The sequence below is a fragment of the Periophthalmus magnuspinnatus genome, chromosome 19, assembly GCF_009829125.3.
Source record: "Periophthalmus magnuspinnatus isolate fPerMag1 chromosome 19, fPerMag1.2.pri, whole genome shotgun sequence".
NCBI classification, from domain to species: Eukaryota; Metazoa; Chordata; class Actinopteri; order Gobiiformes; family Gobiidae; genus Periophthalmus; species Periophthalmus magnuspinnatus.
In genome coordinates, this window is record NC_047144.1 from 12,461,843 (window position 1) to 12,479,013 (window position 17,171).

The following is a 17,171-nucleotide window of genomic DNA, read 5'->3' on the forward strand; positions in this document are numbered from 1 at the left end:
AAAATTAATAATGGAAGATAAACAAGTGTAATGCCATAGCGGAACATTCTAAGCAAAGTAACATGATCTCCAAGATTAGCAGATGTTGTATGGCACCTCCTTATCCATAAAAGTTATGGTGCACATTTAAATATGTTAGATATATTTCTGTTCTTAAAATACAATGAACAATTATCAACACATCTAATGGCCCATATACCAGCTGACATGCAGCGCTCATGTCCAAACCAAAGTCTAATGACAGCATTGTTCTTCTGACCACTATCTACACACAGGTGGAGTTTCAATATTTGCTTTTACTGCAATAAACCTCTACTCCACATAGTTATTACCACGACTGACTACACAGACCATTTCCGATGACAATACATGGTCAAACATTAAAAGGCAAATGGGAGGAGACACAGGCCAGGGGGGAAGCAGGATCAAATATAACCCAGTAGGTTAAGACAGACTTTGTCATTTCTTTACAAAAATATGAATTATATTGTGTTGTCTGAACAAGTTGAATAGTTTCTTTGAGCTAAACTGAAGATGTTGGTATAATTTATGTATCCTCCACCTGACATACAGCCTATAGTGCATAAGTTATGTAAACTTTGGAAACAAGTATTTTGGATAAAGTTTTTTTTTTTTTTTTTTAATCAATCATGATAGCTATGAAAAAGTAAAAATAATGGGTTATTGTTGCAGACCACACGTTTAAATGGCAAAGTAGCCTTGACCTTCCATGCACTTCGAAACAATAATGGTTGCATCCAACTTCACAAAGTGAAATTTGCATCTTAACAGATGTGGATAGTCATTCATTTCACATATTGACTTATCAGCAGGTATATTTTAGATATGGGCCTATTCGTGTTCTTGCTGTTCATGCAAAGCCATTTGCAAGGCAAAGTTTGTAGACCACAGTTAATAACTGTATTATGTTACCAATAGTAACAAAATCCAGCTCAAATCTCGACAGTTTCTTGTTCCAAGAAAACAGGAATTAAATCTCTGAAAAGTATGCACAGCGCCGTAGGCTGAATGGTAATAACTTCTCATATGACACGCCATCGCTGTACGTCCCTTATATCGCCATCGTATCGTTTACCATAAGATAACAGAGCTTAAAGTCCGCTTACCTGCTCCTCGCGGTCACCTGTGGCGGAAGAGGCCATGTTGAGAGCAGCTGCTCCGGTTCACAGGTACAAACTTAAGGAGCGTGGGATCAAACTTTACGCACAGAGGAGATCCAAGCTTCAGAGTCACGCACGGCAGAGGCATTGGTCCATTTGTCCAAAAACTGAGTTATTTTGAGATTTTCAGAGTCAAAAATTCAGGAAATGCGAGGATCGGTGCGCTCAGCTGCTGGGAAATTCCAGGTGGAGTGGAGTGTCCTGCTGCAGCCCGGGACAGACTAAAGTGAAACTAAACATATCGACACACGGTGGCAGTGTTAACGCGGGGAAACCTTCACTCAGCAAACACTGTGATACATCGTCAATATGAAAAAAATAAAAAACTGGCTTATGCAAAGACAAGTAAATGCTCTACAAACCTCATGAAATGTTATGGTTAAAAATGGTTCATTATTGCTTAGGCCATTTGGCCTGAAGATTTTAGCATCTACTAAAAATCTCTACTCAAGCAGTGCCATGAAATCTACCTGGGCCCCATTATTAAATCTAAAATCTAAAGCGTTTTAAAATGTATTCATAACCGGGTTTGACCACTGGAGGACGCTATGGCACTGCCAATGTGGGACCAATACTAATAGGCAGGCACAGTTAATGCTGTAATAGATTTGAAACCACCGCCCACCTCATATTTTTCATTATTTTGTAATTAATATATTATTAGAAAAAATGTACAATGACGCCTCTAAGTGCAACACCAAATAAATCCCATTACTACTCCATGAGTAACTTAGTTAAGCCAGTGTTTATGACTTTCAGCTTCCTGCTATAGGCAACATTTTAGGACCTTTTTCCTAATCAAAAACTAGGATATATTTGTATTGATTGCTATGGCAACAATCACAATCCTGAAACCCATGGATACAAACATTGCTGGTTAGGTGTAATAATAACATAAGCAAATGTATTTGGGCTTCAAAATGTATAATGTTACCTGTTTTATAATAAATAAAAAGACTCCTTTGATATTTGTCATTCATGTTTTATTACGAAATGGCGTTCAGGGGAGTGGTTACTGCATAGAAGAGTACAGCTGGTTGATCTGGGTTTGGAACAGTGCTTTGAGCTCGGCACGTTTGGCCTTCAGCGTCGGGGTCAAGAGTCCGTTCTCAATCGTGAACATCTCCGGGTGAAGGTGCAAGTCTTTCACCTGTAGATACCAAAGATACGAGAAAGATAAGCTATAAGAACCAGGTCAAGGTTATGTAATGTTAGTAAAAATACAGCAAAGGAAGTAGAGCCAAATTTGAAACTTCTGCCAATTTTTTTTTGACATGTTGCTCAGTTACCAGATGAAAAATTAAATACAAAAATACAAGAGATGCAAGAAGCTGCAGTATTCAGGAGGTGGTTATGTAATGTTTGTGAAAAAAGTAAAGCCAAATTGCTAGGTTTCTAGTCTATTATTTTTGCTTTATAATTGAGCAACAGGCCTGATACTAAAGACAAAAGAGATCCAAGAAGTTACAGGATTCATGGCTATGGTTATGCCAAATTTGAAACTGTCACACTATCACTAAGTTAAGTTTATCATTTTTGTTTTGTTTGAGCAACATATATAACATCTATACAAAAGAAAATGTATTGTTACTCAAATGGAAGAAGTTTAGGGATCTTTATAGAGACCTCCACCCCTCCTACACTTAACATTCTGTGTAGCTGACACTTTTAAACCTGTCAATCATTGATGAAAACTTGCCAACACTCTTGAAATTCAAAAAACTGATGTGTTAAGAAGGACAAGGTTAGGTCATGTCATAGAAATAGAATTACTAATTAAACGCCACATTGCTAAGTCCAGATTAAAATATCATTAAATTCATCAAAAATTATACTTCCATAGGAAGTATTAGAAAACAAGATTAATTGTGAATTCTACTCAAGACAAAAAATAAAAATAGTGTAACAGCATATAGAGTAAAATACAGTGTGGCAAAAGTAGCTCTATTATGTTTTAGGGCAAGAGACTTCCCCCACCTTTCCTAGTAAGAATGCAAAGTATAACTGAGTGTTGGTGGTTTCAGAGGGGCCAATGCCACAGATTGGTAGATGGAAGCCAGCCTGCCAGAGGACAGCTGTGGCCACAATATGATCTTACCACAGAGTGTGAAGTGAATAGTTAAAGCAATAGCTTGGCTCTATGCACAATAGAGCCTGGCAACCTCACTGTTAGCATTACCATTTCCTGTCCAATTTTATCTCTATGGAGGTTTTTGTCGAGTCACGCTAAAATGAATAAATATTTAAAGATAATGCAATTGTTGTGAGCTGTGGGTGGAGGTCACAACATGTTGAAAAATACACAAATAAAAGGCTTAATACTTGAGGACATTTTTCTGTGTTTAGAGAGATGTTAGTGTCTTAATATTAATGCCAATGCCAATTTTGAGGCAGCCTCTGGTTTAATTAATTTGAATTTTTTTAGGCACAACAGCTAACACACAAAGCCTATAGAAGTTCCATAATTCAACATCAGTTCGGACAAACCTGTTCAAATGACTTGAGGCCCGCTTCTTTTCCCAGTTTAGTCATATCTGAAAGAATGGCCTTCTTGATTTCCTACAAAGCGAAAAAACACAATTGGATATTTGCAAATCCCCTGTGTCATGGATATTAGTGCTTGTGAGTTACCTTATTTTTGCACAGATCTTCTACTCCGCCTTCAATCCCCAGGTTTTTGGCAAAACTTGGAAGACTCTCAGCATCAGGGACCACTATGGCGATCAGGCAAGACTAGACAGATTGAGAATTTCATTAAAAAAAAACAACTAAAAAAACAGGCATGTACCATGTATACAATATTGGGGTGTGTCCTGTTACCTGCAGACTGTCTCCATGCACAAACACTTGGGCAACTGGTCCACTGCGTACATACACATTTTCAATTTTCTCCGGAGCAATGTACTCTCCTTGAGCTAGCTTGAAGATGTTCTTTTTGCGATCGATAATTTTCAAAACTCCACTCTAGAAAGAAAAAAAAAAGACTGCAGAAGATGATCATTTTTTCACCATTAGTAACAGAAGAAATAAAGTTATGCTATACTAAACTGCATTCACTCATCCAAATGATGACCAAATCAGGACTAGTATTTGAGCCCCAGAACCAGAGCCAGTCTCAAGGCTCAAAACTGGACTAAACCAGGACTGTGTGAACCAGCCTTAATTCCTTCTTACCGGTAGCCATTTCCCAATGTCTCCAGTGTGAAGCCACCCGTCTTCATCTAAAGCCTCTGCAGTCTTCTCTGGGTCCTTCAAGTATCCCTTAAACACATTTCTGCCTTTGATGCAAACCTGTGACACCACAAAAGATAGTATTTTTGTGTCAAGTCTTCATCCAAGTCGTGGCTGAACAGAAATAACAATCTGTACTTCAGTTACTTCAAAATAATTGAGTTTAAGTATGAACTAGGACTGGGAATCACTCCTACAATATATTGGGATACATTTTGGTTCATTCTAGGGGTGTGATGAAATGTCAAGAAAATCTATATTAAGAAATCTACAATCCCCTGTAGTCCAAGTTGCGGCTGTAGGTTTATGGCGCCATTTTGAGGCCCAAAAGAGACATTTTACCAGTACCAAAAAGTACTGTGCTCCTTTACCAATTTATCACTCATCATTGGACTAACCAGAGGCCTAAATGTTTCTGTTTTGTAGCAATTTTAATATCTGTGCTATACACGTTTTTATCAATAATTTCCTTTTTTCTTTTAGTCAATGGATGAAACATGTCTGTCAGATTGTCATCTCTACAGACATGGTTAGAAATATTACAAGACAACACAAGACTGAAATCATTTGGTTTTCTTACTTCTCCTTCACCATTTGAGGCAAAATAATTCATCTCTTCAACATCCACAAGCTTCACGAAGTTGCAAGGTAGAGCCGCTCCCACGTGTCCTGAAAGAAAACAAATTACTCGCTTGCGCTTTACATCTCACATTAATCTGTTAGTGTAATTATATTTGGGCTCCATACCAGAAGTGACGTCCCCAGGCATGGTGAAGGTACAGGCTGCGGCGCACTCCGTTTGACCGTAACCCTCAAAGATCTGTGTGAGTATAATGTAGAGGTCACTTACAAATTAGTTTATTATATAATTCAATATTTTATTTATAGTTTTTAACATCAAAGGAAATCTCTAGTTTGGAATAACTTTTAGTACCATTGTCAGTGAACAACATTCACAAATTCTGATATAATGAAAATACCATCGCCAATTTTGGCCCTTAAAATCAGGGGATTAGTCATAAATTGGGGGAAGAACAGTATCTCAGTTGACAGTATTTGTTTATGGTGAAAGCGGGATTCGAACTGCCAACCTTCAGACCAGCGCACACTGAGTTCAGATCCACTGACTCACACGTAAATGGGACTTGCGTACATATTTGTTTTGTTTGTATTTTTTACTGTATTTGAACAGGGTGCCCATGAAAACAAGACTGAGTGCTGTGACTGGGCTCTCCATGTGTAAATAAAGATAAATAAAATCAAATGTGCCTTTATTTTATTTTATATTTCATCAAAAGCATAAGACCTCATCCTTCCCCAATCCATTTTAAATCTAAGAAATCCGGCAATGAACTGATTTTAACCTTTTATCCCCATTTAGTGCACACATGTTTGATTTATGTAATTAGAGATGTTAGTAACAAGATAAAATTTCACACTACATCGAAGTGAAACTTCTGTTCAGTTGTTTACCTGGCATCCAAGAGCAGCTCTGAGGAAGTTGAGGACAGCGGGAGAGATCGGAGCGGCTCCCGTCACCATGATTCGTACACGACCACCAAAAGACTCCTACACAACAAAAAGTCAAAGCTGTGTTACAGTGGAGCTATGAGGGTTTTTTTATTACACAAAATATCTACCTGAACTTTGTTAAAAATAAGCTTGTCCCAAATGCTGTTTTTCCTGATGATACCGTCCTTGACTTCAGCATACTTTCTGTCCACTGCAAAATTCAACAGCCACTTCTTAAAAGGCGTCTTGGCTCCACTCTGAACCTGAAGTAGAAGAGAAAGAAATCAGTCAAATCTGTAAAAAAAAAAATTAAAAAAAATGCACCTTTTCAAGAACAAGAATTATGATTTTCAATTTCATAATTTGTGGCATCCAAAAAGAGTTCGAAATTTTTATGAATACCATCCACTAGATTTGACCAAATATGAAATGCTTATAAATTATAAACATTTTCGCAATATTCCTTGATTACAATTTTTTATAATTTAAATACAGGTGTAGATCAAGTATTGTTGCCCATAGGCATGAGATGATATTGAAATTTGATGCCACGATTATCATGACCAAAATAATTGCATAACATTTTAAAACAGTGCAGCTTTAATAATTATCATGATATAATCGTTAATCGCATGGGAATAATTATAATTTTAATGTATTCACTCATGAAGTACAATTCTATAAAGCAGGCATCATGGAGAAGGTTTTTTCTGCACATTCTGGTGATATGACAATTATCTTTGCTGGCGATAATCACGATTATATAAAATGTCCCATGAATGATTATTGTCAACCCTTTTTTATCACAATAAACAATGCCATTTACTGTCCCATCACTACTTTCACGTACTTTGTCATAGACCCTGTTGAGAAGTCGTGGGACCACTGGGAACACTGTGGGCTGCAGCGTCTTCATGTCGTCAGGTAAAAGTCTGATGTCGCCCTGGAAAAATCCCACCCTTGCTCCAACTCCGTACGCTACCACCTGTACATGGAGGGACACAATAATAATACATAAACTGCATTATAACTAGGTAAAATGTATGTCAAATTTTAATGTTTAATCAGGGAGTAAAATGATAAACCACCAAAACTTTCAGACATGGGTACCAGATGTGACATGAGTGGCAGCAATTCCACATTTTAGATGGCATTAGGCCTGTTAATATATCGACTCACCGTTCAATATAGGTTAGATGGAACAATCATTTTATCGTGTTACTTTTTCTTTGCACTAGTGGGGAATCTTATTTTTCTGTTCTACACTTAGATTTGAGCTTTAGATTGTTGAATAACTTCTATGATTTATTATAGATACAAACTAATGACTGAAGTGTTGCATTCTGTTTATTGCAGCTCATGATTTTTTAATATAGCACATTTAGAATAGTTTTTGTGGTTCAAATCCTCTCTTGGGTTATTGTGTCAGACGATAATATTGATTATATATATTTTGTGAAAAAAGTTGAATAAAGGAATATGACAACAATACACAAACTGTCACTAAACTATAATATTTCCCACATACAACTCTACCAAACGGAGTATGAATCAAGTATTTTGAATCTAATATTAGATGTAAATAGTTAATAAAGTACTGGACTAAGAAACAAGTTTCAGTGCAAATACACAAAGTAACATTTCTACATTTCTGCACGTACCTGTACAACACGCTCAAACATGTGAGCTAAAGGCAGGAAAGAGATGGTGACGTCATTTGAGGTCAGAGGCACAGACGACTGTAAAACAAAGTATTGATTACAAAAAAAAATAAAAAAAAAAATTATAGTTTCCATGCATTCATCCATTTTCAACTGCTTTATTGATGGCCTGGAGGAGTCCAACATGCACTGGGAACAGGTCTGACATTCTGCCGGCAATGCAAACACAGCTCCTGCTCCAGTCATACGGGGACCGGACAGCCTATAGCACAGGGCCCCGGACCCCATACTCTCAAAGCACCCCTCACAGGACACTACAAGGGACACAGTCAAATGCCTCCTCCAGAACCACAAAGCACATGTGGACTGGTTGAGCAAACTTCCATGAACCTGTGAGTAATAGAATAGACCTTACTGGGGAGGATGTGGAGTGTGATTCCCTTGTAGTTGAAACACACCCTCCAGTCCCCCTTCTTAAACAGAGGGACCACCACCCCTGTCTGCCAGTCCAGAGGTACTGTCCTCGACCGCGTGATGTTGCAGAGACATGTCAGCCAAGACAGCCCCACAACATCCAGAGACTTAAGATACTCAGGACGAATCTCACCACCCCAGGAGCCTGGCCACAGAGGAGCTTGCGAACCACCTTAATAACTTCAGCTTGGGTGATGAATAAGTCTGCAGTCTCTGCTTCCTCCTTGGAAGATGTGGGAGATCTGTTCCCAACCCGAAGGTGCAGGGAAGCAACCCTCTCGTTCACCGGGGCAAACTCCAACATGTGGCGGCTGAGCTGTGGGGCAATAAGCAAGCCCAAAACAGCTCGCCAGAGTTCGACCCCTCTCAGAGCCCAAGCTGTGCATGGAGGCGAGCCCGACTATCTAACCGGTACCTCTCAACCTCCTGCATGAACTCAGGCTCACCCCTTCCCCCCAGCAAGGTGACCTGGTGAGCCCACGCTTGTAATTGGGGGCCAGCTGCACCATTCCAGCCGACATCACGATCCTTGTTATATCACCATCCAGAGGCATTGTGAACTACTCCTAGCCTGATCTGTCACCTAGGACCTACCAGGGGCTTAATGCCACAGGCAACATAGTTCCTAGGATCATTCAGGTACACAAACTCCCCCACCACGATAAGGTGACAGTTCAAAGGGGGGATTTATGGTTTATCGAGGCATTGTACATTCATTTTGTGGACTAATGAGATAAGTAGATGCATTTCCCTACAATTAAAATATATATTGGTTGGCTGCAAGGTTCTAGATTATGCAAAATGGATTCTTGAGATAACAGGACATGTCTTAAAGCTCACATTATGTTGTCATCTCATCAGAAACATACCTGGAGTTGTGCTTTGTTTCATTCAGATGTTTGAGTAATCCTGCAATAGGCTGCCGACTCCAAATGCTCAAAATACTGTTCTACCTTGTGATGTCATTAAGCGGTAGTTTTGAAGTCAATAGCTACATTTTACCTTTAGTTCAGCCCTTGAATTACCAATCTCTACTGAACTAATCTTTTGAAGATAGATTCTAGTGAAGGTGTATGGAGTAAAAAACAAAACAAAAAACTTCCACCTTGTGATGCCATTCGGTATTACAGGAAGTGCTCCACCTTGATTAGAGTGATGTCTATTTGAGAGAAGAGCCCAGCCTAAATATGCAGTGTTTATGTGTTAAACATGTGTGATGAGGAAACACCACAGGTCAGAAAATCTTGTAATATGGGCCCTTTAATCATACCTCAAAGGTGCTAACAGCTCCAGCTGCATCAGCGACCACATTCTCATGGGTCAGCATCGCTCCTTTTGGGTTTCCTATAAAATCATAACTAAGTCAATTTTATATTTGCTTCATATGTCAAAATATTTTAAACACATTTTAAATACCTGTTGTACCACTGGTAAAACACACAATACTGAGATCCTCTGGTTTTGGTGGCTGTTGCATCAAAATGGTAGTGTTAATATTGAGATTAAAATCAATATTGTTAAACATCGTGTCATAGTACAATTTCGGACTGTTCTAAATCTTTTTTCAATACAGGACCCTTTGCTACAGACAATTTATACAGAATTTTGAATATTTAAGGTGAAGGTTTCCTGATTAGGGCTTTGAAGATTGGTATTGCGATGTCAGTTCTGTGTTAATACTACAATAATTTAAATATATATACTCAAATGTAAAATTTACATTTTTGATTAATTTTAACCACAACTAAAATAAATGCCCCCCTTCTTACACAGAAACACACTCACAATAGGTTTTTGAAGATGGTCTTTTCCCAGAGTCTAAAACAAAAACAAGCCAGTCAAACATTTTTATTGACTTGAGGGAATTTTGCAGTTTTATCTTTACCTCCACTTCCTCCATTGACAGAATCTCCACGCCGCTCTTCCGCCCGCGCTCCACCAACTCGGGGTCAAAGGTATCCATGATGACAATGGTTTTGAGCACCAGGGTCTGGCCTTTTTCCACGTTCTGCAGCAGCGTTTGGGCTTTGGTTTGAGTGTCACAAACAACCAAAGAAATGTCAGCTGAAAGAGAAAAAAAAAATTAAATCAGCAATTTGAGGGGTGAGAATTTAAAGCATATAAGAGGAATTTCAGTAAATAAGATCACATTTATCCATTATTATATAACAGTTCAAAACTAAAACGGTTTAATTACATACATGTCACTGCATTTATTTTATATTTACTTATATTAAGGGATAGTTATGAATAAAAACAAAGTATTTTCATTCATTTTAGATCAATTTTGTTTAAGTCTAGGCTTAAGTTTAAAATTGATTTTGAACAAATTTGCCATATTTTGTCAATGAATAGAGCTCATTAGGAGATTATTTGATAAACTAAAAGTTCCTCAAACTTGCACAAAGATATTTCTTTTCCCCTAAAATCAAACAGTCTAACTAATGGGATTTGTAAAAAAAAACACAAATTAAATTAGAGGGGTATATGAACAGTAATTATTCCCACAGCCTCAGGGGGGCAGCCGTGTACTCACACGTGCAATAACAGCTGTTGTGATCATTGGTGTGAATAACGGGGGAGAGTCAATACCTTGTTCGATGATGAAGACGAGAGCTTCAGGTCCCAGTGTGTCATAGAGAGGGACAGCCACCATAGAGTAAGTATAGCAGGCCAGCTCACTGATGATCCACTGCACAGAGAGGCAGCAGTTTACAATAATGTAGGACTAGTTTTTATTTTTATTTTATTTAACTAGGAAGTTGCCTTTGGGAGATCTAATTTTCAAGAGAATCCTGTTCAAAAGTCAACAGAGATAAACGTGTCAGTCAACATAAGTACAATAAAAAATCTTAAAGTTTGTGTACAAAATAAATAAAAATAATAATTTACTCCATATATTGAAATATGTTATAATAATGTTACCTCCAAATTCGAACCAGACCTCAGAACATTCTCCAAGGATATAGACAAATTTTATGATATTGATTCAAACTTGAAATAATTGGTTGTAAAAGTTGTTAATATATAGGTTCATAGCTCCTAGTTCGTACCTCTGGGCGGTTTTGAGCAAAGATCCCGATGAAGGTGTTTGATCCGGGCTTCAGGCCTTTATGGATGAGCCCAGACCCCAAGTGCTCTGCCCTGTCTGCCACCTAACAACATAAAAACACTTTACGTTTGATTATGTTTTTCAAAATAAAAGACCTTTGGGCACTTTTCATTTATGGATTATACCTGTTTATACTTCAACCACTGATAGGGGCGTCCAGGTTTTCGGTAGCCCAAACATGGACCGTTGCCTGAAACAAGCAATGGACCTCATAATATTTGTTTTAATGGTTGTTACTTTTCACCACTGATTTAGATTGAGTACAAGCAGCAAAATGCTGTACTGAAGTATCTACAAAATTCTGTCCAGTTCAAAAATGTGAAGGTTTGGGGGTTATTTTTACCATGTTCATGGTAACATCCTGACTACAGTTTGAGTTTAAGCTTTGGCTTTGAACAAAAATTAAAACACAAAATTCATAAGAAAAATTGATTTGTATTGTTGCGGTTGACCAAAATGTGCATTTAAAAAAAAAAAAAATCAATATCACTACATTTAACATTTTAAAAAGGAAAAATATTTCACACACATACTTTAAACGTAACAAATTAACACATTTTTAAATGGGTACTTGAATACTTTTCACTAAAGATGTTTTGATGTGACCTTTTTAAGTAACTTTTTACCCATGTATGTGTACTTTTGTATAAGTACAAAATAGAGCACTTGACAGCTGGTCTAAATACAATATTCATTCAGAATTTGACAAACATGGTAGGAATTAGTTAAAAATGTAAAAAAGTACACGAACAAACTATGAATTCTCAAAGGGAAGCAGGGACCTTGTATCAGTTTTCTGGACAGAATAAATTGATTACACAAAATTCACAAGTTCAAACTTTTCCTCAATGGACAAATCACTCACCAGAAACTCTCAAGCCCCTTTTGAAAACCTCATAGAGCGTCTTTGCGTCATCGTAGTGAAATGACAGCAAGTTGTTGTTATCCTCCAACAGGGCGCTCTTACGGGCTCCATCCTAAAGACATGGATAGAATGACATTTTCAGAACAATTATGTAGATTATGCAGAGCAAGAGGTGGAGCAGTCAAAAAATACGCAACAAAATCAAATGGATGTTAAAAAAAGTTATTCAAAAATGATGAAGTCCTGAAGAGCCATTTAGGACCCAAAAAAAAGGTACACAATGTAGCTTTTCAGGTGGAGGTCCTCCATACTTGTCTCCATGGAGATGTTATTGTTTTACCTGGAATGTTTCAGGACTCTTCAGGACTTTTATCTTTTTTTTTTTTTTTTTTTTTATACATCAGCTCTATTAAAAGGCGTTATAAAGAAATACCTTAAAAAGCAAATCAGTTACAGATCATCACTTGCTTGTATCAATGGAGATAGACAAGTTTATTCCCATATTGTAGAACTTTACAGGCAAAGCAAAAATGTAGTCAGTGAGACAAGCAGGTGACTGATCCTCCACTGGAAAACTAATAGCGCATGTTTAATATTTGGTGAATGAAAAGTACTTGCTGCCATCACTCTCACACCCATCACTTTTATATGCTCCTTTGCTCTTCCTCTTTTGAGCCTCCAAAGCAGCTCCAATATAAAGCTACTTAATAATCATGGCTTACACTTGCACTATAGTCATTATTCATTCATTTCCAAACTTGGTGAAATGTTGCATGTAACAAGAAGCTGAAACCCATCAGCAACAGAACTAGCAGAATGTAATTTCCTGAATATAAAAATCTGGCCCAAAAAATTTGGTTTTATGATCATTATGGTATTAAACTTTTATTGAGTCATTCATTGAGTCATTTTCCTTGGTATCAAAATAGAGTTTGAAAGTTTAGCATTGTGACAACACTAGTAACCCTTGTGTGCAAAATACCCTTTCCTTTTAGAGACAATGAGTTCTTTCATATACAAATTAAAATTTCATGTCTTACCTTGACACCAATGGTTTGGCACTTGAGGTCCACTGGGGGGCGCAGTGGGCTGGGTCTGGAGTTGAGGTAAAACAGTGCCGCCGCTGCCACAGCAAAGAGCGAGATGATAGCGGGAGTTGGCAGAGGAGAGAACAAGAACTGGAACAGTGCCTCCATGGTGCTGCAGGAGAAAAGGGCTTTAAACCAGATGGCATTACATTTAGATTTCACAACAGTTTGCCTTGTCCACCCATTATTTTAATAAAGAGATTAAATCAGGAGAAGCACTTTAAACAGATTTCTCCAACAGATCATAAATGTGATTAGACAATGTTGGTTTTGATTTGATCAGAGGTCGCACTTTATTTAGTCAAGATAATGTCCTATGCAAAGCGTCTTTAAGAATAAAACCCGTGAACCCTGACGTTTAGACCTCCAACATGTATAGGATTCTTTCATTAGTTAAGCAATTCATATTTCAGTCTTCCATCAAATTGCACGGAACTGAATTGGTAGGAACTGCATCGATTTTTTTTTTACTCAAAACTGTGCAGCCTTAATCACATTATAAATCCAAATATTATAATTGCTGTATTCTTTTGTGCCACTTGCCAGTCTTTGAAGTTTAAAAACAACTTTTATTTTAAAATCATGATTCTCTTCAGTGCTCAGTTTGTGTGTATCCAGGAGAAATAACAAAGACTGTAATATGCTCAGCTAATCGAACAGAAGACTCAGACATTTTACCTACAGGGTTAGACCTATATCTGTTTGATTATACAAGATGCACAATTGCTGCCTTTGCTAGGACTAAATGCAGTGACAAAATTAGTGCTTTCTTACCTGGTGTTACCCACAGTCCTGGTCCGGCTGGTGCACAGCTGCAGGGACACTGACAGGTGAGATCGTCCTCAGCTCTGAACACAGGAAACCCATAAAAACATCTGACGACAAACCTTTGCACCTTGCCCCCCCCTTGACTTACCATAACACAACACATTTACAGTGTGAACGATAAGGAGACAAAAATCCAATTGTGATTTTCTGACAGAATTCTGTACAAAGTTTAGATTTTAAATAAGAAAATAAAATACTAACACTGAAATATGAATTGACAAAGAATTACATTTTTAAGCAGAATAAGACAGGAGATTCTGCGGTTTGTGGAGGAAATTACGGTACTTCACAAATTGCATCCTTCCCCCTATGTTTTGCCAATGGAGCCCTTTCAACTTGCACTTTCTATTTGGTTACTATTGACCTTGCAGCCCCATTTACAATTTCATAACTTATTTGCAATTTAACCTCAACTTTGAATGGTTCCTCATAGTTCTTCAGTAGCATTTTGTGTTGAGGCCAAGTCAAGATGGAATAAGATCAACGGCAAACCAGGTGAAAGGTTAAAAGATCTTTTTTTTTTTTTTTTATCAGAATCTGGTTTCAAAGTACAGCTGAAGCAGAGGAGAAGCTTGTACTCATGACTTAAGCATTGTTATGTAAATAGTAGTAAGGGAAAAGCAAGAGGAAAGTAGATTAAACACAAACTTTTATGTGCAAATTCTGGCATCTAATAAACAGATTTCCACACCTACATTTTCATAACAAAGCTTTACAAATCAAATTAGTTTTAAACTTGCATGTACTTCAGTACTTAGAAGTGCTCATAATCTTTTTAAAACTTAAAAAAAACAAAAACTGTTTTAGTTCCTTTCCTTGAGCGGTTAACTTTAGGTTTTGTTTTGTTCCATTCAAGCTTATTTGCTCTTACAGTTCAAAACAGACCCACATATCAGCGGGCCATTTCAACATTACTTATCATTTGACTTTATCAGTGGATAAACCAGACTAATCTAATCATCTTAGTGGGACATGCAGTTTCAAAATGACATAAAAGCTCTATTCTCATAGCTATAATTTTCACTTCATGCATTTGTTTTTGGTTTTTTTTGTTTTTGGTTTAAAGAGGCCTTAATACACGGTTTGATCTGATCTATGTTATAATGTTTCCTCATCAAAAAACATACCTTCTTTTCATTCACACAAATCCTGCATGTCCAGGCTGAGTTCTTCTCTCAAGCACAAAATACTCTGTACCACCTTGTGATGTCATGTGGTAATACAGACAGTTTTTAATAGGTAATACAGTTCTCCACTGTGCTTCAGTCAATTTAACATTTCTACTGAACTAAAAGGAGCTGTTAACTTGAAAACTACCGCTTCATGACATCACAAGGTGGAACAGAGCATTCTGAGCTTTGGAGATGTAGACAGACTAATAACAGGAGGCTTACTCAAATATGTGTGAATCAAAATAACTCTTGGTATGTTATTGAGGAAGCATTAGAACATGGCTACAAGCTTACAAAACTCAATTTTGCATTATATAGGACCTTTAAAGATGAAGAAAGGTTTATGTAGGTCATGATCATCAATTTGCTCCAGTTTCCAATCAGGCTCAGTCTCACAGGGCAGAAAAAAGTGCCTGTTTTCATTTCTCCCTATACATGAAAACAATCATTTAGGAGGATCAGCCTTTTGAACCCCCTTTAATGCTTCTATTCATTGCACTGGTTCATTAAAGGTGTACAATGTAACTTTTCTGGTGGAGGGTACAACCCTTGCTTGTTTCCATGCATTGCCAGGACTGTTCCAAACAGGTGATGCCACTAGGCCAACTGACAGGTCATAACTGTGGAGAAGCAAGTCTTTATTGTGCAAAATACTTGTAAAACATGTGTTCTACCAGTGAAAAATACACTTAAAAATGAATACAAATATGGATAGATTTAATGCCAAACTGTGGGACATGCAAGAGACATTCCATAGAGACAAGCAGGTGGGGCATCCACTACCAGAAAAGTGACATAGTACACCTTTAAGTGTTTGGCAATCGTTCTACATTATTTGGTAGCATGAAATTCCCCTTTGGAGCAAGTAAGCTTGGCCACATGACTTCATTATTAACATTTGAGCAGTTTCAGGCTCCCTCTTTTAGACTACCCGCCTTATTTCTCAACAGGAGCGCCAGCAAAGGCCGCACGTGTCTCATTGGTAACGGTGTCTCATTTATTATCAGCTGGGCAGCCCTATATTTATGTAGCACATGATTATACCTTGATTACACAGTGGGGTTTTTTTACCTGGTGGGACGAGCAGAGGTAGTTACAGGGACAGGAGCCTAGGAGCAGGTGGACCCCCAGAGGACCAAACCCAGCTGAATCCGGCCCCGTATCTAAAGAGCAATCTGTCCACGTGCGGTCATTAGCGACGTCAACGGCCAACGACGCACAGGTGTGGCACGAGCGCGTAGGAACACTTCACACCAAACACGGCCCGACCTGCCTCTGGACCGGCTTTTCTCGGATTTTCACGGCCCTGATCCAGCAAATCCGCTCCCTAGAGGACAACGAGACACTTTTCACCTTCACCGTAACCGCAAATTAATAATAAGCAGCTACTTGGTTCATTAGCATGGTACAATTTGTGCGCCGTTTGCACACAAGAGGTGACGATATAATAGTCGGCAACGGCGCTTTGTACTTTATTACACGTTTTATGGTTAAGAGGATAAGGATAATTCCTATTGGGTAGTTAATTGTTAGTACAACGTTAGACATATGCTTATACTTTTATGCTTTTTTAAAAAAAATTAGGAGTTAAAAGTGAAGGTACGGGTTATAAAAAGTAGGTCTGTAAATAAAAAAGAGGACAGCAGCCGACGCCCTCTAGTGGAAAAACAAATGCATGTCATGAGTCACAATGCAATTAATATATATATGAATATGTGAACGTTGTGCTGTATTTCCATAGTTATGTATTATTTTATGCTTCACAGACTACTGGATCACACCACTGGGATCGTAACATGACCAGTTATTTACCAGGCTGTCACATTAACTAATGCTGGGACTATAAAATGTGTAGTGGATGTAGGTAATAGCCTAATATGTGCACAGATGCACACATGTTCAGATAACAAATACTGTCATCTTTCTTTATTTTTTATCTTTATTTATACAGGGGAATGACATCACTTGGGCTCTCTTTTTCATGTCCGCCCTATTTAAATCGTCATGGCACATTTATATGCAACAAAATGCTTTGAGACATTTGGCT

General features: G+C 37.9%; 1 protein-coding gene across 4 annotated transcripts; it reads right to left on the reverse strand.

The window, feature by feature from the left end:
• Positions 1-2,142: 2,142 nt before the first annotated feature.
• acsl5 (acyl-CoA synthetase long chain family member 5) lies at positions 2,143-16,393 on the reverse strand. Of its 4 annotated transcripts, none has more exons than XM_033985039.2 (22): positions 16,196-16,393; positions 13,899-13,972; positions 13,077-13,236; positions 12,037-12,148; positions 11,297-11,361; positions 11,113-11,214; positions 10,652-10,751; positions 9,945-10,123; positions 9,845-9,877; positions 9,476-9,527; positions 9,330-9,403; positions 7,586-7,663; positions 6,775-6,909; positions 6,053-6,187; positions 5,886-5,981; positions 5,160-5,232; positions 4,993-5,081; positions 4,356-4,472; positions 4,002-4,145; positions 3,813-3,914; positions 3,669-3,740; positions 2,143-2,331 (listed from the first exon to the last, which is right to left on the reverse strand). In XM_033985039.2, exons 3-22 carry the CDS (start codon positions 13,230-13,232, stop codon positions 2,194-2,196), a joined length of 2,052 nt encoding a protein of 683 aa, XP_033840930.1. In that variant the 5' UTR covers positions 13,233-13,236; positions 13,899-13,972; positions 16,196-16,393; the 3' UTR covers positions 2,143-2,193. The 4 variants fall into 4 exon arrangements, with proteins under 4 accessions (XP_033840930.1, XP_055085371.1, XP_055085373.1 ...); XM_055229396.1 differs by having other exon boundaries at positions 13,899-13,936; positions 16,196-16,336; XM_055229398.1 differs by having other exon boundaries at positions 13,077-13,252; positions 13,899-13,936; positions 16,196-16,336.
• Between the last annotated feature and the right edge of the window lie 778 nt (positions 16,394-17,171).

Coding starts and splice junctions, on each gene's coding strand:
- acsl5 (XM_033985039.2), bottom strand. CDS start 13,232: ATGGAGGCACTGTTCCAGTTCTTGTTCTCTCCTCTGCCAACTCCCGCT. Junction 12,149..13,076: donor GCCAAACCATTGGTGTCAAG/GTAAGACATGAA, acceptor CCATGTCTTTAG/GATGGAGCCCGTAAGAGCGC. Junction 9,878..9,944: donor TGTCAATGGAGGAAGTGGAG/GTAAAGATAAAA, acceptor TTTTTGTTTTAG/ACTCTGGGAAAAGACCATCT.